Raw genomic sequence first — 26726 nt, forward strand, 5'->3', positions numbered from 1 at the left:
AAAGAGTGCAATTTCTGCTGGAACATCATTAATATTTAAGTGGTGTTAAAGGCAGAAGATAGATTCCCAAAGACGTGTAAACCAAGGAAGATTTCATCTTTGCTGACCACTGGAAGAAAGTTCCTTTTGTGACAAACATAAGGAATACTTACTGATCACTAAGAGCTTCATCTGTCTTTAAGGCTAAAGCAGCTCTCCCTTTTAGTTATCCCACTAAAGCTTTTGGCTTTTTTTTTTTTTTTTCATACCACTGTTATCAATCAACACCTTGGCTACACTTGTAAGGCTGATTTTTTCATTGTCGTTGTGGGAACAGAATACTCAGCCTTGTGGAATGACAACTTCATTTCTGCACTACAATGGACAGGACTGGTTCCTCAGTTTTGCTGTGGTGCAAATGTTTACCTTCGGGAAGGTTTTTTGAAGAGCAACTCTATACCAGAAGGGAGAACAAAAAATACATGTCGCAAATTCTCTCCAGAGGCTGATTTGTATTGTAAATGACCAAAAGCCCTACGTTTTTTAACCGTAGAAATAACAGTTGTGAGGACAGAAGCCCTGATCCAGGGCAGCAGGTTGACACAAATTCTTGTGTGTCCATGGACAGCTTGTACCTGGGTTCTGCTTCTCTAAGCTAGCAGGGCTGAAGTCTCATAATTCAAGTAGCTCACATAGTATCACCTGAATATCTGGATGTCCTTGCCTTGGTCCAAAAAGGGAGAATATTAACACCCAAGAAAATCTGTTTCAGAGTGGAAGGTGAAAAAAGCACATTTTCACTTATACCTTTACACATATACCACATATACCTAAGAAACAAGACCAGCCAATCATATTTTATTTACTTCTACATTTGAAATAAGTGAATGAGGTCTATTCTGCATTGATGAGATAAAGAAAAAAAAATTGGGTTTATCCTTTGACATGTCTACTCATTACGTTTAGGAAAAGGTGAATAGGCCATGTTTGTAGTAGTGAAAAAGTCCCAGATCAGGGAAAACACAGCTTAGGCAATCTCTCCATGTAGGGTAATACAGACAGCAGCCCTAATACAGAGAAAATCAGACAGAATCACAGAATCAACCTTAGAATCCTTAAGGCACCTCTGAAGGCCAGCTAGTCCAACTCATACTCTTCTTCTTATTCTTTTTGAGCAAACATGGCATCATTCTGAAGCTCCTTTTCCTCCAATGTCTTAAGCCATTTTAATTTGTTCATGAACAGCAGAACAAGAATACAAGCCTGATCATCAACAACACTGTTGGTTTTTTTGTTTTTTTGCTTTGTTTTTTTGGAGAAGACAAATATTATCTCAATCTTGCTTCAACTCCAGCTATTAGCACTGCAGTTCATGCAGTCAGTGTTTAGAAAGGAGCCTTTTATTTCTAACAAATGCTTGTTATTAGGTTTATCCTAACACTGCAGCTTTAGTTCCTCTCTGCTCAACTCTGAGAGCTGTTTTGTTGATCTTATCTCTCAGCTGTCCTTCTCTGGTCAAGCAGGCCATGCTCTTCGTAGTCATTATTAGCACCTATTGCCCTAGCGTTTCATGGTGTATTGCTCACAACATATATAAACAAGTTCAGAATTACAATGCAGCACAATTATGCAGTAATAAAAACGCCGTGACACAGAAGTCTGAAGTATTTCTGACAAACAGAAAATAGTTGAGAATGGAGAAAAATGTCATATGACCCAAAACATCGTGTATGGAGCTGTTTTCAAAGAAAAGTCTTCAGGTTTTTTTGTTTTCTTTCAGGTTTTTTTTTGTTTGTTTTCCCCAAATTCCTAAGTTAGAAGAAGTTAAAAAAAAAATAACATGGTCTTTGAATACATCCACTACTACTAAAACATGGCAGAGAAAATGTATTAAAGGGTCATTTGTCATGAGATTTTTGTTGTTTGATATCATCACGTTGAGAAGGAAAGCTGCCTCAACGTACACAAAAACCAGGCCATTAAGATGTCTAAATGCAACCCCAGGGAGTTATTTAGATATTTCTGCCCCTCACAATTCCTTACCACAAAGACAGGTGCTTTCACCTCAAGGAAGTTTTACTCTATTTTCCTCCCCTAAGCATAGCAGTTCTAACACTTATTGACAAAAACTTAATGGAAATACCCCAAATTAACACATGATGAGGCTAGAAAGTACACATCATGACTGAATAACTAGTACTATGTTACAGCTGAGCATGCTGACTAAATGGCATTGAAACGTAGACTAATTTACAGTTCTAATATTTGACACAGCTTCATGTATTATTGCTTGTATTATTGCTGTTTCATAATATGTATACATAGAACTTCTTAAATTAAAGCAGTGCTTCTCTGTTGATCATATTTAAAATCTGTCATGCAGCTGAACAGGACTCCAGACTAAATCACTGAAGGTGGAAAACTTCAGAAGATACACACAGACTTATGGGAGAAAACACTGATTTATCTCATATATATAAATGAAAACCACATTCCAGTCTTAAAATTACTTCTCTTCAGAATTAAATTTGCAGCACGTATTAATGAGAAGTGGCATCCCTGAAGGAGCTCAAAACTTGAACAAATTCCATACATTTTCTCATCTTACTGCAATATATTCCATTTATTTATTATTATCACAGAGGAATAATGTTACAATGTAGTGTTTGAAGTAGCACTTACTTGGCAGCAGAGGACAAAGGATGCATACAAACACAGGCAGAAAAACAACTTTACACATAACCTCATATTCAGAACAAAAATAAAAGCCACCAAATTCACTGCTTAGACTTTTTTTTTTTCTTTTTAACTTATGTGGGGGCTATTTTTAAGGATTCTTTGCCTAGAGAATGATGTAAGCTCGATAAAAGCAAAATACTTTGCAGAGAACAGAATATAAAGCTATTTCCAATACTACTCATGAAGATAGGTCTGAGGTAGAAAGGTGGTCATGGCTTTCCTCTTCTGTAAAATGTGTTTGTCTTCTCAGAATAACTATGCTACTTTTTTTTAATAGACGAAGCATTTATAGTAGCCAGCATCTTCTCTTCTCACTTGACAGTTTTGCTCCACCCACTCAAGAATAATACTTAGCATTTAAATAGAGCTTTTCACACTAACTAACTAAGCTCTCTACACCTTTGAGAGGTAAGTACTGTCACTCCCATTTTACAGGTGGGAAAACAGAGGCAGAGTGGTTAAATAATTTGCCAAGAGTTCAGAAAGAACTGGCATCAGAGCCAACACTAGAATGTGATCAATGCTGTGCCCAAATCGCTCCTCAAGCAGCAGTGTTCCAGGAGCGAGTAGTGTGGGTGCAGTCTAGTTGGCACCACCGCATAAGCACTAGATATTCCTGACTTTGTTTTAATGTCCTCTAGAATCTTTTGGTAGCAGTACAGAATTTGTAACTCTTCCAATACCATTTTGAGGCTTCTTTTCTTCAGTAATAATCAACAACAACATAGTTTAGATTCTCTCCACTGTACAGGATACATATTGCATGCAGTTTTACCAATTAAAGGTATGTCTTGACATGAAAGCAAGTGTCCATGCAGCATTGTAAACTCCATGAAGGCATTAAAAAACTCCGATGATTGTTTTAAATCTAGAGATCAGCTGATCAGTGCCATAATTTTTCCATAATTATTCCTACTTGAAGTACACAAATCTCAAGGTAAATCTCAAAGATCTCGAAGGTAAAGATGAGTTGCAAGATTACAATGCCACATGATACAATCTAAGAGCACTGCAGCTTTGAAGAAAACGTTCTATCACCAACAGTATTGGAAAAGGCTTTCTAATTGTCTCTTCGTTTCTAAGAGGTGGATAAAAGACTTGTGTGTTTGAATAAACAAAAGGGGATCTCACGGAAATGAGCTTTAGTTCACAGACTGTATGTTCCAAAACTTGAAACAAGTTTGGCACAGCAAGGAACAGCAAAGCTTTGTCTCCAAACAAATTTGGGCAAGATTACACTAACTTAGACCTTACTAAAAACAACTTAAACTATCACCTAAGTCCTCTTTTAGCTATCTCCAGATTCAAAGTAAAGTAAAGCTTAAAAAATAATCCTCCAAATGGAGTGTGTTGACTAGAATCAACTAAAAGAATGTTAAAAATATCATTTTGGTGCATAATAATTATTATGACTTGAAATTAGAGATTATCTTGTTTAATGGTGTTAAAATACTGTAGCTTTCACTTCAAGGCAATTTGTGTTAAACAGTAACAATAATGCACATTATGGGAACTTCATATGCCAATTCTGAAAACAAATCAAGGGTAATTCTGAAGTGTATGTGGTCAGATGCTTAGCATATAAATAATCAGAACAGAATATTAAATGGATGAGAATATAACTGAGGATATTTTACAATGCAAAAGCAAAGAGCTGAAAGGAATGTATAAATGTAACATTTTGCTCCATACTCCTTATGCAGTTCACTTTATCAAAAAGAACATATATAAAGCCCCTGCCCCTTTTCCCGCGGCTGTATATTTATACAAATCAGTGACAAATACTCCACTGCTCATTAATTTACAGTTGCATAGAAAGGGAAGAAGAAAAAGAACCTATAATATAAAAACAATATCCTCATCTTTGGGTATTCAGTGTTTTAGTATTTCAAGTAGAACATGTAGTCAAAGCAAACAGCATGTTCCAAGGTCCCATGCAGACTTCTGATAGAGTGGAACTTGCAATTGGTGTTTTGTAGAAAAGGGCTGTACTGCACGTCAGGAAGCACTGGTGGACGTCCAAATGAGCACTTCACATTGCCTGTAATGATGAGAAATAGCCATGTCAGTACCATACTAACATGCACAGTCCGCTACAGACAGTTCTAAATACTCTGGACTTGGTTCACTTAAGGACTCAGATGTAATTTTGCAAAAAAACCCTGAATTTTAAAAATTTAGATGTATTGTCACAAGATTCAGCAAATCACCCAGGCATGTAGTTAAGAGAATCCTCATTTTACTGTGCTGCAGTATTTAAAATTCTTATTGAGTAAATCTCAAAGGATTTTATGACTACAGAGTAATAAATATACTTTACAGGCTTTCCTTGCTGTATACCCATAGAAAAAATGTTTAGACAAACTACTGTTCTATCTGAATCCTAAGTGGTAAATTGGAGAGTATACACAAATGGGGCTTGGACACAGACCCCTAAAATGTGATACTTATTTCCAGGCTCCTGTTTCAGGAGGAATGGTTTTAAACTAAAAGAGAGGAGATTTGTACTAGATGTCAGAAAAAAATCCTTTCCACGGAGGGTGGTGAGGCACTGGCACAGCTGTCCACAGATGCTGTGGATGCCCCACCTCTGGAGATGGTCAAAGCCAGGTTGGATGGGGTCCTGGGAAGCCTGAGCCGGTGGCTGGCAACCGTGCTCACAGCAAAAGGTTGGAACTGGGTGATCTTTAAAGTCCATTCCAACCCAAGCTATCTCATGATTCTATAATTCTGTTCTTTGCAAAACAGACAAACACCCCTTCTCACACAGTGCTAGAGTGGTCTATTTCAAGTGTGAGATCACTCAGAAATAATTTTGTTTCTAAAAAAAATCAAATGCTTTTTCAGAAAGATTAATATTTATCACTGATTACACTGAAAGATATCCCTATGCCTGCTGACAGGAAGGACTGCTGAATAATATTATTTTAATTCAGTTAATTTACCTTGTTAAGAGACTGAAACCCAACATCTGAGTCAGTGTTCAGAAGGGCAATCCTATTACGCCAGATATTACAGTACAAGAAAGTGTTTGGCCAATTAATATTTCTGAATTTTTAGACATTAACATGGGAAAGGTGTGACCTTACAAAATGCGGATTAATGGAGAAGGTGAACAAATTAGGGAAGTAATTAACTCTGCCTATCACTTCATTCTTCTCACTCCTTACACACAGCAATCCATGGTTGTCTATTAGACTTATTTAACAATTAAACTTTGCAAAGAACTCTGCAATGACAGAAGATTATGTTGTTCCTTATTAGTCGTAATTTTGCTCTAATATCAACCTAAACCTATAACAAGAGTGTGTTTTTGTTTTGTTTTGTTCTGTTGTTTTCCCTATTTCTCCTGTTTGTAAGAGAAATGTAGCTGCTCATACCAGGTAGATTTTTAAGAACTTGGTAGTATCCAAATATCAGACTGATTTCCAAATTTTTGTTAGAGTAGCCAAAAATCTTATTTAGTTTTGTAAAGAGGTTGTCTACTGTAAGAAGGCAGCATAATTTAATACCAAAGTTACCCCACAGCTCTTGAGCCATAGACCCATCTGAATCGGGAACAATGGGAACCAGGGAACAGGCACACATGGATGTCTTTTGCATGAACCAGTTTTGATCTCCCAGAGTTGAAGCTGGCTTGAAACTAACTAGCTGATAGATTTGAGCTGATTCCTTATGGTCAGCACATCAAAACTGCGCATCACTTTAGCTTTGGTAGTGTCTAAGCCCATAGGAATTTTCTATTAACTGGGATATTTCAAACTTTACATTTCCTATTACAGTGGTCTAGCCTCCAAATAGCCCGCTAGGGAGAAAATAAAGAACTAGCCAATTCATTTTAATGGAATTTTCCCACTTGTTTTATTCTGCTTCCTAGAACTATGCAAATACATCAGAATGCCTCATACCTGTTGTCTGCCAGTGAAACTTGCTGCAAATAAAGAAAAAAAAGTTAGAAATTTACATGATTCTGCATCTTGGTAGTACAAAACCAAATTCAGCAACAGGAAAATATGTACTGTCAAAGAATAGAAAGCTTTTATCTTAAAAACAAACAAACAAACAAAAAAACCCAACCCATTTAACTACAAGTGTGTTGCAATGATGCGTACATTATTTCTTCATAATTTTTATTGTAACAAATTTACAGCATATGAATACAGATTGTACTGTCCCTTACTCACTACTTACAACTCCATAGACCTGTGAGTGCTGTATTATAAAAATCTCTGGTAAAATGAAATCATACTAGAGCAGCTTGGTACATCATTGAATAATTCTGATATTATCTGTATTGCAGTAATAGCTGTGACATTTTAGACATTTCATTCAAAAAGGAAGAAGACTGGTCAGAGACCTTAAGCAAGAAATGCATGTAGGGATAAAAGGATGTGAAGTAAGAACAAAAAACAGAACAGAATAGAGAAACTGGAATCTTTATCTCAAGAGTTAGCAGTAAACAGTTGCTCTCTCCTCACTTCTTTTACTGCATCAATTCTGCAAGTTGCTTGCCTATTTATTTTAGAGTGATGCAGCAATTAACAGATTAAAAAATGAGGCACCTTCTGTACATCTGCTTGGCTACTTTGAAGTTACTCTGGGAAAGTTTTGCAAATCCATCTTTCTGGAAAACTCTAAGCACTGTGACTGTCCCGTTGGCTATACAGAATCTCCCAACATGTTTTGTATGCAATCAGAACAGCAGCAGACAATAGCAACCATTGCTCAGGGTCCCAAGGGATTAGGATCCAAGAATGTTCCGTGGTTAGTAGTTTAATGCAACTTTTTTCCTTCAACTTCTTTTAATGTATTTTATAGAAGTGTTCACATCACCAGGCATATCCAGAGCCTAGCAACTGAGCTATAGGTTCCATAGTGACAGTGCTCTCCACTCTTCCCAGTACCTCCCACAGTGAGCAGCTACAGTCCTTAACCCCTGTTGCTTCCTCTGAGATACAGGTGTTGAAGATGAAAGTTCTGTTACACCCCTACCTTGCAGAGGTTTTGAAGAGAGAGTCCCAATGTGCTGTAAGACCTGGATGTTATAGCAATAGCCATTTAAATACTTAAGACATTGCAATGCTACTGCAGCCAAAGCATTCAGATATTCAGAGTATCTCCAGAAGTTGCTAAGTACTCCGATATCTGTGTGAAATCTTAGGGAACAGATTGATGAATGCATGCAGTGTGACTCAAGAGCATAGGAGATGGTTGGCAGGCAGTGTTTTTAGTGTATCTTTTCTTTATCAGTACATCAAAAAGATTGACCTGGACCTCAATCTGCCATGAAAAGCCTTCTATTGTGACCTTTAATTTATATGATAAAATTGGATTCAGAAAGCCATATAGCAACACTGGACAGTCTCTGCAGGTCATCTTGTGCAACCTTTCACTGAAAGTAAGATGAATGCCAACAACAGTCTTGACAGCCTCTAAGGCTGGAGACACTATAACCCCTTTGTGTGACTTGCTTCCAATATTCCTCCGTACATTCTTTTTAATTTAGGAGAAAAAAATTTATGAAAATGCTGACAGCACACAAGAAAATTTCCCTACCGTTTTCAGACAAATAAATATTTTTAATTATTTTCAAATTACACTTTCAGTGGAAGGAACTCATACTTTTCTTTCAGAGATGTTATATCTTCTTCCCCCTTAAAGCTAGGGGCAGACAAAATAGTCCTTAGCACTGAAAAAGGTCAGTGGCATCTTGTCTGTGGAGGGCAAATGACCCCCTTTATCATTGTCCCAAAGACCAGTTAACATCACTAGAAGACACAAAGCTTTCTGAACAAATTACTTCTGGACTTCAAGACTGTACTAGAGAAGGAAGAGTGCTTCCACTAGGTTTTACTTTATGGAAGCTGTGCTGACATGGTTTTGTTGCTAGGATCTACCTGTCACTAACTCAAAGCAGGGAAATTAGCTATTAAACACTGGTTATATTCTAACATTGCAACACCAATAAAATGTCTGATAGCGCTTAGTCTTCAGCTCATCCTACAGTATAACTGAAGAACAAACATGACTAGTACCTACTTATACATGCCAGAGAGTTATCTGCAAAAACAAGAGCTGTACTTTGCTTAATTTGCTTAATAAATCCTTAATTTATAAAGCAATGGGCTCCGAACTACTGAACTCACTGAAAATATTAAGAGTCATCTGTATCAAAACCACTTTCGCTAAATTCTAATTTGCTTTCTCAAAATGTGCAAAGTGCATCATCTTTGATGCAGTTTTTCACAGCCAATGTATGTATAAGAGATAAAAGGTGTATTTTCACAAGGTTCACTGAGCTTACAATGTAGAATAGAGCAGAGCTCTGCTGCTTCCAAAAGGACTAGACATTAACACCTCCCTCTCACTTGTGCCTTTTAAAACTAACCATCATTACATTTCATTGCAAAGAACTGTTGAATATGGAAGAATGTATCAGCTTTCACTACTGTTTTGCTAAAGTAGAAGAGCTGAAGATAAAGGTATGTGCATAGGTTAAAAAAAAAAAAATAGACAAATAACAAAGTTGCCACTTTAACTCATGCCTGCCAAAACCAATAAAACAACAGTCTGTATGAAATACTGACTGAACCAGAAAGATAGCCACTCATTCTTCCAAGTGCAGTGACACTCTTCAAGGAACAGTGCCAGAAGCAGCATATGTTGGCTGATGGAAGTCATGCATATGAAGCTGTTTGATTTTACTTTAATAGAGACTGAATAAAATATTAACTTTCAATGTACTTAAGCAGGGAATGGTCTTATGTGCTGCATTAACAGTTATTTCTTCTGGCCAATTAGTTTAGTAACTAGTTCAATAATTAGTTCAGGGAATCAGCATTGGGCTATGGTTCCTGCTGTAGCCTATGGCATTTTTTTTCAATTTCTGTTATAGAAGCAGTGTTCAAAATTTCTAAATTTACATTCACCTTGGCTCTATGTAGATTTTACACAAGCATGAAATGGACTCCTAGGTGTCTTTTTCCCTTATGCATACACAAATGAAAATTCCAAATGGAGCAACAGGCTTTTCTTATTGCAAATAACTCCAATGTAAAACACAGGAATATTTTTAAATTTCCCTTCATACATATGGGAGAATGAATATTGAGTATCCGTAAAGAATAGAGTTCTGTAACTTGTATATGCTGACAAGATATCTTATCAGACAGAAGATTTTTTCTTAGTTGATACCATGGGAATGACTTTTTTCTTCGTAAGACCACCTCAAATTCACTACTACTGTCAGAGAGGTATTTTGTTACACTTACAGCAGCAAGCTGGAAATGTGCTGTTGATTTGCTCCATAACATCTGTCAGATCTGTGTTGGTATCATGAGGTGGAACTAACAAGTCATCTGCAGATATGACAACAAAGAAAGCAATTAATTTAGTAACAAGGAAACAGAAAAAGACGACAGCATTCTTAAAGGCATTCTCATCCAATCATCCATTTGAATATTGCTTTACATTTCATTAGAAATCATTAGCTGAAGCATCTGTAACTTAATGTGCAGGAACTGTCACTGGTAACTGAGAGGTCTGGGAGAAGAGATGGAAGTTAAATTGCTGATTTGCAGCATAAATACTTTTTTCTGTTATTAAAGCACAATCACCGCACCCAAAAACTGGAAGGAACTACCAACAAGATGCAGCTTATGAGAATTTACAGTTAAGTAAAAGGTCAACAAGATGGAGGGATTATACTCAATAACTGCTCAGTTATGTTCTTCACTTTTTGTATGAGACAGCTTGTCACCTAACTTCCAGAGTGAGCACATTTTAAAATAAATAAATAAAAAAAATCTCTTTTAGGCAGTATTTATTCAATATGCACCAGCAATTTCACTAGTGTTAAAATCCTCGTTGCTGTGGTATTTTTTAAGTGCTGCGTAAAATTAGCATATGGAATGGTTAGGGAGTACAACTGGCTCTGTAATTAGACAGCATCGCTTATAAATCTACCATTGTATTAAATCAGACTCAGAGAAGTCCCATGTTTTTTCAGACATATTATAATGAAAACACACATCAATACTACATACTGGGAAAACTTCCCAGTATGCAAAAGAATGTTTTTCTGGCTTTCCACAGAAATAGCATAATTTTCTTAAATTTATGAAACAAAGGCTTGAAAAGGAAAATAGGGAGGAAATTATACTTAGACAGTTTGAGAAAAATCTGTTATTTTTTCTCCTATTTTTGAACATTCAATGGTTCATAATTATTTCTGCTAATTGCTGGGGGAATTAATGAGTTTTGCTATTGGAGAATTTAAAATAATCTTTCAAGTGAGAAATCCCCTGATGTGCAGAGGCTGTACTATTATACACTAAATAATTCCTAAAGAGATGAAAGCTTTGAGGGTTGGGGTCAAAGTACCAGAATAAGGAGGGCACACACAGAATTTTTAAAGCAGCAATCAGGAAGTTTCAATTCTATGCATTTGGACATTTGTTCCTGTATCTGACAGATTACTTGGCTGTATGCATGTACTGTAGGACAAACAGCTGTTGGCCATTTCATTCCAATGCAATCTGGTTCTCCCAGGGGAGGGGACATTAGCCCAGTAGCTCAGAACAGCCAGAACGAAAAAAAACTGTGATAGACATCCATCACTCAGAACCTTGTGATACCTGAAAGCAGCTGCAAGATGCAAGGTAGCAGCACTCCAGACGCAATATATGTTGCTCTTGGACAAAGATCATCTCCTTTTTGTGTGTATTTTTATTGGCCAATAATTTCAGAAATATGCAAACAAAACCATCCAGTATCTGTCTACAGACTCACATAGCACGTTACCTGACCAGACACTCACCTGCCTGATGAAACTGCGAGCTTGTCTCTTGATCGAGTGAGTAGCTGAGGGCTGAATGCTGGGGTGAAGTACAGGGGGAGGCACCATTAACCCGGGAGTCTGACTCAGGCTACATGGGAGACAGTGAAATGCCAATTTAAGTAAGTGATACCTACATAATCTAAGTGTGAGCTTGTATACGGTCATCCTGCCACCTTGTCTTCAAAGTATTCAAAGGTGGCCTAGCTCTATACAGCTATCAGAAAGACAAAACAAAACAACCTATTAAAAAAAAATCATGCTCAAGCATAATTCTTATAACACTCCAGTTGTCACCTTAATTAATAATGATCTTCACCTATGAGTGGTGTGACACAGAAGCACAATTTGTTAAGTACAATCCAAATAGCCTGACAAGGCTCTCAACCCAGCTATGCCTAAAAACTACACAATGTTATTAATGAGGTTGGCTATGTATGCATATATATGTGGAACAGGCTGCCCAAGGAGGTTGTGGATGCTCCATCCTTGGAGGCATTCAAGGCCAGGCTGGATGCGGCTCTGGGCAGCCTGGTCTGGTGGTTGGTGACCCTGCACATAGCAGGGGGGTTGAAAGTAGATGATCATTATGGTACTTTTCAACCCGGGCCATTCTATGATTCTATGATATATGTATGTACATATATATGTACATATAATATAATACGTGCACACACATATAATATGTGCACACACATAATATATAATATGTGCACACATACAAGACAGCCAGCTAAGTTGTGCTAAGAAGCTTTGGCTAAGGTGACTGATCATGCTTAATAGCATCAGTTCAATCAAGCATCAGAAATTATTTTGCTAAACTTATTTCACAACCAGGCCAAACAAAGATGCCAGATTCAGGAGAACTGTTAAATCTGAAAAGTAGTAGCTACCATCCACCACTCCTGCTGTCGCTGTTTCTCCACAGTATGGAGAACTCCAGATTGGCAAGAATCCCCAAATTTTACAATATAATTTCCAGAAAACTATGAAACAGGAGTCTCCATGCTTTGAAACTGTTGAAGCAAGTCTTTCTGGATTCCTAGTCATCTGAAGAATCAAACATCAAAGTTCTGTAGTCATTTATAGCTGTAGTCATGTGTGTGGTTGAGAGTACGTACATGTATATATATATGTAGATGCAAAACAACGAAAGATTATAAGACTTCTTCACTATAAAACTCAGAAATACTGGAAGGAACCCTGCAGAGGCATTTCTACCTCTCTCCCTTCTTTTATTTTTGTAAGAAATCCTTTGAAAAAGTGTTACACAATACTCAAGCTCCAAAAATGACTGTTCTGAAAAGCCAGAAGCATGTGAAACAGCATTTATATCTGAGGCAATTACATAATCTTCACCAAAATGGCTGCCCCCATCATTTATCTTTCTGACTGCAAATCATCAAATTACTTTCAAACAGCTTAATAAGGAGATTATTTATCTAAATCTGTCAACAGTAGATGCAGAAGTAATGCAAAAATTATTTTTAAGATTTTTTTTGAGACTGAAAAATTATCTAGAACATTTACAAGACTTGTAGCAGAAGGAACTGACACAACAGCTCATTTGTGCACAACTTTGCTCATTGGTAGTTCATGGCATTAGGCTCACAGCAACATTCCTTGAGATAAGTTAAAAAAAAAAACAACCCTTAACAAAAAACTGCAAATTGTTGAACAATGAGAGATACCTTTTCTTGCACACACTATGGTGAGACACAGAAGGAAATGTTCCCTTGAGCATTCAGCGTATCTGTTTTTCTCTTCCCAATCTCATCACTCTTTCCTTACGACAATACCAACTTCCAAATTTGACTAAAAGAATAAATCAAGAGAGACTGCTCTGCACTTAGAAGACAAAGAAAAATGGAAAAGCTCTCAAGTCAGGCAAGGCTTTTACCATCAAGACATCAGTATGAGCAGTGAATGCCTACTGAGTATTCAAATCATTTGCTATTCAGTATAAGGCTTCAGCACAGCTACAGGGTCTAGGTAAAATGAATTTAGTGATTTAAAATACACCAAGTCAGGGATAACTAATCCCAGGAAATTCTGTACAGCAACTTCTGTTCAAGAAGAGTTTAGAGCTAAGGAGATGAAGTAACCTCTCTGAAGGTCACAAGTTACTTCAGTTTAGAACAAAGGTAGCTTCAGTGGCAGAATAGGCGTTTGTCCACAACACGAAGAGATGGATAGAGAGGATCTGAGTCATCCAAAATGCACACTTGTACCTAGACTGGATTTCCATCCCTCCTGAAGCAGAAAACGTGGATAAATGATGCAGAGATGACTGAGTGAGGAAGATCAGAGCTGGACTTGACAGTAAACTGCAGTACAGCAACACGAAGGCTAGACTAAGGATAGCAAGACACTGCAAAGTCAAGATTAATTAGGATACAAAGGAGACGCCTACAAACTTAAATGACAAATTAGTAGTGAAGGTTATTTATTGTCACTTAGCAGTGCTGTTGCAAATGACAAAGAAAAAAACAACACAGAGCATGAGAACAGGGGATTAACTGAGATCAAATAAAGCATACTGGAATACTTTACATTTACATACATATCATATATTACTGTAGCATTCAGAATCACAGTTGGATTTTATTTTATTTTTTAAATACACTTCTTTCTAATCAGAGGCCAATGCCTAATTAATTCATTTTCATTAGACAGAATTTCCTCCTAATGACTACAATAACAAGAAAAGCCAAACAAAACCAAAATCCTCTTCTTACAAAGTCAAGACTATACAGCTCAACAGATGAATAGTGGGGTTTGGAGCAGCAGAGGAAGAGCTCTGGCAGTGGAAGAATAGCCTTAATCAGACACTGAGCAAAATTAAATGCAAAATAATTTAGGCAATAGCTGCATGTATTTATACGATTAAACAGTTTTAATGAGAGATAACCCAAATTTTAATGGGAAAGAACTGGAGTTGCGGAAAAGTCATAGTCTCTTTTCTAAGGTGCATAATGAGCATCAAGAACTTGTGGAATCAAAACTTGATACTTCAATTTCTGGGAGGTGACGTATTTTTTGTTACATAAAACTAAATAAAGATACAAGGGGACAAGTAAGTTCTGCAGAAAATTCTAAAACTGAGGGATTTCTCTGTTATACTGCAGTTCCAAAGGATCTCAAGGGAGATAGTTATTTTAACCAATTTGGATCAACATAAATTTTGGTGTGACTCCAGCTGGTGTCTTTCCTGTGGAAGAGCCTCAACTCTCAAGGGTCAGATAAGTCACACTCATTACTCATCTGACTTCTCTTGTCATCATTGTTTAAACAAATACCTCCCAAACAGCTACAGAACACCTCAGAAGCAGGCTAATTCCTTTTCCAAATTCACTGTAGATGTTCCTTCTTATTCCTGGCTTATTCTCCCAGTCACAAAAAGAACACAAAGCTCTCTCCACTTCTTTATTGCTAAAGATCCTCTGCTTTTAGCAGGAGAGGGAGCTGCACCCCCTATATATCTTGTCTTACAGTTTTACCATACATCCATTGACAGATGATGTTAACTTCCATTAAGTTCAATATCAAATCCAGCATGAAACCATTATTCAGTTGTTCAGACAAAGAAAAATCAAATTAGACTTTCAATGCCCCTCATAATAGGTCTTAATTCTATTTTGCACATGTAGTATCTAAAATAGCTGTAAAAAATAAAGGTGAAAATGGATTTTTTTTCCATATTATTAACATAACATGGTGGTATCAAAGCTGTCACGAGCAAATTCTGTTTCACCTTCTGCTTTGGCACTATAATCAATCAGGCAGACAAAATGACAACATTGTGTGACAGCTACCAATCCTGTAGGCTTGCTAAAATAAAAATAGTATGTTAACCTCAGAATTGTGACCTGAAGAATGCAAACGTGCAGTGAGGAAGCACGCACACTTTTCTGCTAAAGGTGCTTTCTAAAGAATGTCTTTGAATGCTCTGATATAGATCTAACTTACTGTAGGAGTTTCTAAGTTTCATTAATTTTCTACCCATATTTCTTACATAAAGAGGTCTCAATACTTCAGATTCAGTGGCACTTTATTAAAATAAAAAACAGTCAGGAAGCAGAGTGAAGAAGAGAAATTAAGGGTTTTGCTGTTGACAGAAGAAAGAAACAGAGAACATGAAATGCCAATCACAACAAAGAAAGTGCTGTGAGATGGACAGCGATGTCCTTTAACACCAATAATTATTACTAAAGGAAATACATAGTTGAGTATTTTGACATTTGGACTTAGATAATTTGCATGGAAGATTATCCTGTCTCATTAACAAGACAAGGAATTTTTTACATCTACTAAAAATGTAATTGGAGCATTTTGACAAAAACAAAGTTGACAAAAACAAAGGAAATAAATAAATAAACTCCAGCTGATCTCCAGCTGGCTTCTGAAATAGTCTTTCCCAAGTAGTGAGAGAGGGAAATACTTTTACACTGTAAACAGCCTAGACAGAAAAACAAACATGCTGAAGAGCGGTCATTTTTCCAGAAAGTTAACAAGGACAGTAACATGATTCAGTACTGCTTCAAAACTGTATTGATGTTGACATAAAGAAATTCCAAAGAACATATTCTGAGATTTTGAATTATTTAAGTTTTTGAAGGCCCTTCAATGAAATAGCTTCAGCATCCTTGGAGACAGCTTGCAAAAAAACTGCTCAGTGGCAGGTCAAAAGAACACAAAGTCATACAGTAATGATGTATTTAGAAAGCTATATTGAAAAATCACAGATACACTACAAAGGCAATAATGCAGATCTTCTTAAATTAATGACTTGGTACCAAATACTCCATTAGAAGAGGACAGAACAGAAATAGGAACATCTTTGGGAAGAGCGCAAGAAACAATCAGAAGCCTAGCATGACTCCCCAGAAGGGGGGGATGGTGGACAGTAAGCAAAAGAGCAAGCATATAGCAAATGTGGTTTAAACAAATCAGAAATATTTCAAAAGACCTTTTTTGTTCTACCTTACCCTATCAGAAATCAAAAGTTGCAGAACGCTCAAAGAAATTCAGAGGCAGAACTGCTAAGAAGAAAATGTTGCTGTTTCCTCAAAGCCATTGCCCACTAGCACAACATATACGGATATCCTAAAGATCTTGTTAAGAACGCTATAAAGGTACTCAATGATTACAAAAATATAATATTAAGTAGATTATCTACAGACAAATTAGAAAAAAAAAATAAAGGGTGAACATTCTCATGCTTTAAGCACCACGCTGAAACTGTCTGGGGTTTTGGCAGAACTTCCATGTTTCTATTCTACAACAGTTTCTTAACAAGTTTAAAACTCCTCTCCAAAGCACCTTGTGTTGGCAATAGTTACCAAGGTACTTCATGAATGATGATCAACAGCTGCACCAATTATCTACCTTATCAAATATATAAACTACTCAAACACTGATTGAATATGCTAGATTAACAGCAACAACAACAATATTCTGCTTGAGGGGTAGGAAAGTCACTGGAACAAATGCATCCTAATGCTATGATGCCAAGACTGCCTAGAAAAATGCCAGCCAGCCAGAGGAACAACAACACCACCTTCATCACTGTAGTAAGGGTATCATCAACAGCAGGAACTTACATCATACTGATACTTGTTTTATGCAGCCTGTTTCTTAGCTTAGTTAAATCTTCTAATCATACAACCAATCATCCAGTTTGAGGAAGGCAGGAATTCTTTGCCTTACTGGACTCTGACCCAACGGTCATGATTACTTCTGGGAAAAGATTCATACATTTAAGCTTCCACACACAATGTTTTGCAAGCTAACATCTCTAACAACACTTTGTAGAATTTGCCATTTTATTTTTTTTGTATCTAGATGTGCACGTTCTTCAAAAATGATCAACATTTCCTCCCCCAGCAAAGAAACTCTACCATCTCTAACTACTGGCATTTGCAAAAAGGCTTTTGACTGTAACACCTGCCTGTAAGTAGACCGTTTTGCTGTAGCTTATAGGTATAAACATGCTACTTAAGAACTGGACTTCTGAATGGAAATACTTGTTCCTTTGTATATTAGAAATATCTTTGGCGATCTGTCTTTGTTATGTCAAGAAACGTTTCAGTGACTGACTGTGGCAACAAAATGAAATAACTTCACGAAAGACTGGAAAACTGAAGTCAAATACAGGTTGTGACTGGTACCACTACTTGGAAAAGTATATATTTTCTTCCCTCTGCTTTTAAACCTGGAAAAAAATGCTGCACTTGTGTGTATTTCCTAAGTTACCATGATCACTCCAGCACTTAAAATCATTTTGTGCTCATCTGACATTCACAGTAGTTCAGAATAGAGCAGGAAAAATGTCTCCACCCTAGAAATGACTGACTGCAACAGAGCAAATCAACAGTGAAAATACCTATGGTTAAATTCCAACACCTTTGCACCACCAAGAAATCCATCATGCAGAAGTCACCTGACAGAAAAGACAGACATGAGTATACATTTACCTGCTCAAGTAGCTGACGCAGTCGGTGAAGCTGAGACTCCAATTGCTTATTGTGATCTTCCAAAATTTGCATCCTTGCTTCCAGGCGACCTTTATGCTGCCTCAGAAGTTTAGCTTCAGCAATGAGCTCAGCATCTTCAGGAGCATGCTGAGGTGAAACAATGGAGTCAGGAGGTGATGCAAGAGGGTTAATTCCTCTCCGAAGATGTTGCTCTTTTAGTTGCTCATATTCTATCTGCAGACTCCTGGTATATTGAAGACAAGAATGATGATGTAAATAATTTAAAATAAAAACATCCTTAAATCAAATTATGCTATCATTAGTTCCAACCAGAGAATATTAGTAAGCTTAAAGACAATGTCTTACATGCAGTTTATGAAAAAATTCTAAACAATGAACCTATGCTGTTTTATTGCAGACTCACCCCCTCTACCTAACCGAGCTATGCCATACACGACATACCTTGGCTGATTTATTTTTTTTTTTTCCTGGAATCATTGTAATAATGACTCCTAAATGCATCTCTCTTCATCTTCTCCAACAACAATACATGGCATACACTTAGCTCAAACAATGAATTGACAATTCAAAGACTAAATAGGATGCTTATGAATCACCTTTGTTCTTCTTCAAGGTCAGCAATGATGCGTTCCAACTCTCCTCGCTCTTCCTTTTCCACTGATTTCAGTATCTGTGCAGGACTCTGTGGCTGACTCACGGGTGACTCTCCTCCCAGTGTCTGACAATACTGCTGGATAAGAGCATGCTCATCCTCTCTGGAGCAATACAACAATGCAGATTAAGACAGAGCAAAAACACACTTATTACATGAACAGACAACTTCATCAAACTGAAAGGTTTCATTTGCTTGTTTAGGTGGAAGGACTAAGAATAAGAAATAAGCCTGCAAGATTTTGAAGTATGTTTTGAAGTGTATCTCAGCAAATTGTATTCAAATTCATGAATTGTTTCTAAAAATACTACAAAAGCTTATAAATACACAATGCACAGGAAAAATAGGATTGATTAGTAGTAGTGTACAACAACAGTTTAATGTATGCAGGAAGAACAAATGCTGCTGGTGGTTCAGAAATTGTGAAAACAAGAACCTGAGAATATAAACTGCAAATGACTTACTTGAAATGCCTTAAAAATTAAAAAAAAAAAAAAAAAAAAAAAAAAAAAAAAGTGTAGTTAATCAAGTTCAGACCAGGTTCTGATGTGATAAAGAAAATGCCATGGCACTTCTCCATCCTTTTTCTTTTAGTAAAAACAAAATAAACCAAAAACTCCACTCCTTATAATCAAGTTTTTTTCCAAAGTGATGTGAACTCTGTTGGGGTTCACACACCATGACACACTGTGTGTCCATTGAAACATGCAGGATGTTTGCACAATGCAAACTGAGACAGCTGCAATAAGCAGGAAAGTGGTAGCATCTTAACATCAACACCTTCAGCAAACAAAGCAGCACAGTGTTAAAGCAGACTAATGAAAAGAAACAAAGTTCTATCCTTCAGGTTTCAAAACACTATTTAAATATTAAATAAATGATACAGTGTAACTTCTTTTAAGCTTCTTTTGTGCTGAAGCGTTGATGTTGTCAGGGAAGGTTCATCCAGTAAAGTAGTTTACTCTGCCTATTTTAATTAGGCATCAGAAAGATATTGCCTGCTTTTTCAGATGATGAATTAGTTTATAAGCAAGTATGTAGGTCATTTGAAACAGATTTTTTTTAATGGTGCTCTGCAAAGTTGGATTTATTATATTAGAATTTATTAAAACTTAAATTCTGTCAAGATTTTACATTAGGTATAACCTCATTTTTTAATAAGACATATAATCCACTTTTAAGAAAGAATTTACAGTGGGAATACTTAGATATTTTTCACTCTGTTGTGTCCTATAGGTGACACCAAAACAGATAAATCCAATCCTCCTTCAAGAAGGATTCCAGATAACATTAAATTTTGGACTCTCAGTTATTAAGTACAGAGAAAAAATTCACTTCCTTCCTCATTCATTGGCTTAGAGCTTCAGAGTCTGTATGTGACAGAGTGAATATTGACAGTTCTTTTTAAAGGCATCATATCTTGCAAATGATAGCAGTTTTTTTCATGTGCTAACGGTAAATCTGATAAAAACAGTTTTCTAAAACAAAAATATGATTTTACCACTAGTCTAGTCTAACTTGCAGAATTACTATTTCAATTAGCAGCAACTTAAATCTGCATCAAAAAATCTCATGACTGTAATTAAGGCTCACTAGTAATTAAGATTCATTAGTTGCACAGGAGTTCTGGCACTGGTCTTCACAATGACCTACAACTGAAAGGAGTCAGATGTGCTCTGTGGCATGGAAATACTTTAATTTTGAGAAACCCAGAACTTTATTCATCAGAATTGGTTGGAGACAGCACTTGGTCACCAACATAAAAACACAACATCCAAATAATTTCCTTAGTCTTCTTGGTGGTTATTTTTCTGAGGACTCTGCGTACCTCAAGAAAAAAGCAGAACTGCACAAAATTATTTCAAGAGTAGAGACTGCATTTCCTTTTCAGCATTCCATCATACAAGAAAGCAGTGAAAATAACATCCCAGAAGTTCAGTTTTGAAAGAAGTACACCTCAAACGAGAAGAACACCCCAACAAGGCTAGCCAATGAAAATGGCATTTGAAATATCCTATTCTCTCTGAATAAGTATTTTCAACAGATCGATTGCAGGAAATGCATGAAGGGAGCAAGAGACAAAAAAACAGTGCACATCATTTTCCTTCATCAAGACTGAGATGTAGAGAGAAAAACTCATATTTCCTGACAGCCACTTTTCGTCAGTGCTTCACAGAATCACAGAATTGTAGGGGCTGGAAGGGACCATTGAGTCCAAACCCCCTGCCAAGGCAGGTTCCCTACAGCAGGTCGCACAAGTAGGTGTCCAGATGGGTCTTCAGTATCTCCAGAGAAGGAGACCCCACAACCTCCCTGGGCAGCCTGTTCCAGTGCTCCATCACCCTCACTGTAAAGAAGTTCTTGCACACATTTGTGTGGAACTTCCTACGCTGCAGCTTATGTCCGTTTCTCCTTGTCCTGTCTCCACACACTGCTGAAAAGAGTCCGTCCTCGCCATTCTGCCCCCCACACCTCAGATATTTATAGACCTGGATCAGGTCCCCTCTCAGTCTTCTTTTCTCAAGGCTGAACAGACCCAGTTCACTCAGCCTTTCCTCATAGGAGAGATGCTCCAGGCCCTTCCCCATCTTTGTGGCCCTCTGCTGGACTCTTTCCAAGAGATCCCTGTCTTTTTTGTACTGGGGAGCCCAGAACTGGACGCAGTACTCCAGATGAGGCCTCACCAGGGCAGAGTAGAAGGGGAGGATCACCTCCTTTGACCTGCTGGCCACGCTCTTTTTAATGCACCCTAATTTTTATTACTATTATTATTATTATTATATTTGTTATTTTACCTGATTAAGATTTTAGATAGTAAGAGATTAGTATATTTGCAATTCTCCTTCCTCCATTATCCTCATTTTTCCACCAGTGTTCTTTTCATATCAAGCACCATGTATTCTAGTTCAAATAAAGCATACCTTGGCCTACTGATGCGATGCCAAATATTCAGAGCAGGGTCAAGAAGGTACTCTGAAATGCTATTTTGGTCTTTAACTTTAATCTAGACCTAATTCCTCACTATGACAAGTTGCTTTTTAACCATTTACACTATGTCATAGTATTTAGATGCTATATACTGGGACTCTATTTTGACTCATAAGACATTGAGTGGCAGTGACAGCTCTACGTATCACTGTTGTTCGTTGCTTGCTCCTACCCCTGTACCTGAGTGCACAGCTCCTTAATAAGAAAAATATCTTCAGGTGACTGTAAAGTGCCATCAACTGCATTGCAGACACTAAAACAACTGGTATTAAAGGCATTCATTAAAAAAAGAAAAAAGAAAGAAAAAAAAGAAAAAAATAGCTACTAAACATTCACATTTACACACTAATAATTTATACTATTGTCCAGCAAAATTAATTTCAGTGTGGGCTAGCTAGGATGGTTCATACATTACAGGAATAAGAGAAATACGTTCTCCTATTTCTCTTCTGTCTTTTAATTTTCCTACACTGTGATTTGTCAAATTGTAAGGCATGGCTTTCCGCAAGGAATACCACTTAACCTTCTTTGTTGAAAAGTCTTCATTTCTCCTTATGAAAAGTCTTTAATGCTATTATGTGAGAAAATTAAAACATGAGATAGTTAAATTGTTGTTGTTAAGAGAATGGGCATGCTACAGCAAGTATATTTTTTGCTGTCTACAAATACTTTTCCAGTTCAGGAAAATACATATTTTAGTAGAATTTTCACGTCCCAGTGGAGTGCAGAAATTCCTAAAGAGTCAAGGGATATCATGAAGATATTCAAGACAAGAGGTTAATTAAAAAAGAACATTTTGTTGAAGAATGATTTATTTTTCATTTCTGTAAAGAAACCTCATGATATTTAACCAACAGCGGAAGCTACCTTGTTGTCTTTCCTTAGTCTTCCTCCATGGTTATTCTTCAATGAAGAAAAATTCTTACACGTACACTCTGAAGAATGAAGTGTGTTAAACTTACTGCTGATGAACTTGCTAACCTGACAAGGCTAAAGCAAGTGATCTTCCAATACTAAGTGCAACTTTGGTTCTGTTAGAGGTCCACAGTAAGCTGTGGGATTACTGAGGACTGATAAAGATTACAGAACATAACTCCAATTTCAAAGAGAGAATTTGATTTTAAAATCATCAAAAATTTCCTAAAGCTTCAAAAGTATATAAGAAAATGAGATTTTTCTCAGGTTTCCCACAGATTCCTCTGAGCTGAAAAATGCACATCCAAGTTACAAATTGCTCCTTCTAATTCAGTCTATACAGAATGATTATAGCATGCATATTTTAATGTCAAGCTGTCAAACAATAAAAAATAGAGCTGAGCTATAAAGCTAGATTCCCAATGTTCTCCCTGTAGGTGAATTATGAACGAAACTGGGATCCTGATCTTATGAAGAAACATTTAATATATCCTAAGTTTGGGATCTTCTGTTTTTTACAATAATTTAATTACAAGTTTTAAATGACAGTTCTTCAGAAATTTATGAGCACTTCTGCACGTAGCTTAATAGAAATATGCAGTGTTATCCACAAATTAAAAAAAAAGTGCCTCTGGGTAAAACAGCTTCTTTTTGTCCTCTTTGGCCTCTGAACTTCTCTATATTTTCTTGTGTAATAGTTCTCTTCTGACAACAGGACTGAGACACAAATTTGTAAAGTCTCTCTACCAATTTCATACAAACATTCACCATGTTCACCCCTCTTTTTAAAATAAAGAATATTTTTGTAGGTAAGAAAGAAAATTGCATTTAAAAATCAGCAGCTGAATTGCCAATAAAAATTAAATGCACAAATCTCCTATTACTATTAGAATGGATGGCTGTTTGGTCTTATCATGTACTTTTCTCTTATATGTGCACATTCTTTGAATCCAAAATATACAACTCAATCAAGCGTATAAGCATTTTGCTGCTTTCAGGTTTACCAGCTTTCCCTACCAAACAACAGTCCTTTTTTTTCTTTCTTTGGGAAGCCAAAAGGAAACGGTTTGGCTGCACTTCTGCCATTGGTTTCCCAGTTACACATGGGAGAAAAAAAATTAGCTTTATATAAGTAGAGCTTATCAAATGAAAAAGAATTTGAAGGTTATTGCAAGTGCTTCTTTGAAGCAGAGTATTTAAAATCTCACATTGTTAGTAAATTTGGAAGTAATTTCATAGTCAGATTTTAAAACAGTAAATGAAAGTATACTGAGAATAACAGCATTTTCTAACTAACTAATTTGTTTTCCCTTAAAAAAGGTTTATTATATTAATTAATAATTGTAAAGAGGCAGGGTCCCACCACACTGATTTAATTAACAGAACAGAAAACACAGAATGGTTAAAACATCAATGTATTTTATCACTAAAAAAGCTGTACTTAATTCATCAGTAATTAAAAGGGTTTTACGCTTTTCAGGTTCATCAATTCATTTTAACAAAGCATTTTATAATAAAAATGTCACACAGTTAAAAAGGAAAACAACTTTGATAAAATTATGTAGGACTATGTTTAAATTCCCAAGTACAAACATGAATCAGTAGCCAGCAAACTGATACCTAAGCGAGAAATAGCAACACTCTTCTGTATAGCTTGCAGTATTGATCATTTTCTTGCAACGAATAAAACTGTTCTGGGAGGTAGCAAAAATTATTGATCCATTCCACTGCCTACTTTGACACAGAAGTTTTCTTTTATACTATGATAAAAGCAGGAAAGGAACACAAAATAGAAACAACAGAATTGTGATTTTTTTCCAGTGACATGAAATTTCCTCATTTTTGAAGTGGAGTGGCCGATAAATGTAGAGTTGTCTTATTTCACCAAACAAGAATCACCCATTTATACAACTAATTCTTGGAATAATGAAATTTAGCCAGGTCTTCTTGGGGTCATACTAATTTGTTGCAGTCACTGGAGCTAAAATAAATTCCGTGTTACAGCTTACAGAGGATTATAATCTATGCCTATAACCAAGGATCCTAGCAGCCTGAATGAGCAAGAGTTACTTACACGCTTCCTGTGGTGGAACTGCTGTCTGTGAGGAAGGAGCCATTGGTCCTTTCCATTTGTGCAAGCCTGAAAGGCAGGGAAAGACCATGACTTTCAGAGATTGTGCTGAACAGTTTCAAAAGAGGCACTGAGAAGATCACTTCTGCTTAGAAACAGCTCAGATGTGGTAACTTTCGTACACATGAATAGGAATAAATATGTAGATTTACCCACCAGAAAAAACCCTACTATTCAGAGAGCTTTTATGAGAAACTTATGCTACAATGAACTAATTCTACTTCCTAAGCTGCAAACAACAAGCATGTGTTCTATATCTAAGTGTGGGGAAAGAAATGTCGGTTGTGCATAACAGTAAGGTGTACTGACGTCAAAGAGGTGCTGCAGAGCTTGGATACAAGAAATTCCTGCTTGTAGAATAGAAGATCTGCATTTTTGAGAAACTTCAGGAGAAGTACTGGTACAAACTGGTTCCATGGTCTGAATAATTCCCAGAGGATAAGGTTAACTACAAGATGTTATCTCAGCATACCATAATAAACTATAACAAAACCTAAACAAGAAGATGAAGAGAAAAGGGAGGGGTTAATCAAGTAGTAAACAGGGATGGCACATCTGCTAAGGGAATTAGAAGAGTTGGATAGGCTGCAAACCCGGAGTACTTAACCAATGAGAAAGCAGAAGAAGGAATTTGCTCCAGAATGTAGGAAATAAAAAATGTTGCATCTCTCCAGTTGCGCGCTTCTTTACCCTGAAGGTTGCTTGTTTTTGTAAAAGTGTGAAAGAAACTCTGATTCATAGCAAATTCTGCCTAAACCTGGACTACTGCACATGAGCATTTCTCACTTTAGTAAATTTATCACTAGCACCACAACAACTCTCTGTTCTATTTCAGGAATTTTCTATCTATTCAGTTTTCTAGGGAAGATATACTTTATTTATGTAAGACATGTAAGAGTCTAGAAACACTTGACACTATGCATATAAATACAGGTATTTCATTTGCTGTAAAGATATCTTAAACTTCACACTCAAATTTGCAACTGCAAAATGCATTATTGCAAGCATCTTCAAACTTTATTTTTGAAAGCAATGGGTAAAGACCTAAAAAAAAAAAAAAAAAAAGAACTCCAGTGTATTTTTTTAGCATGGAACAAGTTTGCCCATCTGTATGCTCGTTAGTATTCCTCAGAGTTGAGGAGCATCAGTGAAAGCATGCACAGGTTGAAGTTGTCTTGATCACCTTGGCTACCAGTGCAATGCTGAGTCCTAAAGGGAGGCTCCCTCAACTGAAGGGCGGAAAAGCTGCTAAGTGACTCAAGACATCCAAGCTATCTCTGCTCTCAGCCATCTCAAGCAGCTCTAGCTCCTAGCAAGCAACAGGCACAAACAGGGTGCTTGCAAGCCTTTGTAATACTTTGTACTTTGTAATACTTTTCAGCTCAGCATCTTTAAGACTCTCATGAAACATTGCTGGTTTTTAAACTCATCTTCATATCCCCTTGTCATATAAGGTGGTAAAGCATTTTTTTCAGAGAGCAGTGTTCCCTGAATTTCTAAGTCAGTAAAACTATCTTGCAAAGGCAGATTCTACTGCTATTGTCAGGTTTTCAATCTACACCATTTAGTGAGGGTTTGCTTAGAATAGCATGGGAAGCCAAGAGACAGAAGAGGGAGACAGGAAAGGAACTCCATTGCTGCAAAATGCCTTCAGGTGAGAGACAAACTGAAAGCTGAGAAAGTGTACTAGAAGCAACTCTGAGGTGACACAGAAGAAAAAGGCAGCTGATTGCAGATATGTATTGTATGTATATAGGATTTTTGCTGAAACACAACGTAACCATAGGAATTGTTATCAGAAAACAGACTTGAATGTTCTTCAAACAGTGACAATAAAGGTTTTAACCCTAATACACTGTTTTCAATATACAGTCTTTTTAACATGATCCTAGTTATTTCCTCTAATGAAAAGACAATCACATAAACATAAGGTTGACTGCCAGTTTCACTTGTGGTATGCATAACTATTTACAGTATATCATATTCATT

The 26726-nt window shown here is 36.7% G+C and overlaps 1 protein-coding gene across 2 annotated transcripts in view; it reads right to left on the reverse strand.

Moving 5' to 3' along the window:
• Positions 1-2583: 2583 nt before the first annotated feature.
• UTRN (utrophin) overlaps positions 2584-26726 on the reverse strand; it is a 348379-nt gene continuing 324236 nt past the window's right edge. For both annotated transcript variants that reach the window (XM_042895118.1, XM_042895112.1), the window contains 7 exons: positions 24681-24746; positions 18648-18806; positions 18031-18274; positions 11537-11645; positions 9990-10076; positions 6627-6649; positions 2584-4759 (listed from right to left, as the gene is read on the reverse strand). In XM_042895118.1, the coding sequence (XP_042751052.1) occupies positions 4751-4759; positions 6627-6649; positions 9990-10076; positions 11537-11645; positions 18031-18274; positions 18648-18806; positions 24681-24746 (697 nt within the window). In that variant the 3' untranslated portion in view covers positions 2584-4750. The remainder of the gene's footprint in view (positions 4760-6626; positions 6650-9989; positions 10077-11536; positions 11646-18030; positions 18275-18647; positions 18807-24680; positions 24747-26726) is intronic.

This window comes from Lagopus leucura, unplaced genomic scaffold, assembly GCF_019238085.1.
Source record: "Lagopus leucura isolate 7727_CA_CO unplaced genomic scaffold, USGS_WTPT01 Super-Scaffold_73, whole genome shotgun sequence".
NCBI classification, from domain to species: Eukaryota; Metazoa; Chordata; class Aves; order Galliformes; family Phasianidae; genus Lagopus; species Lagopus leucura.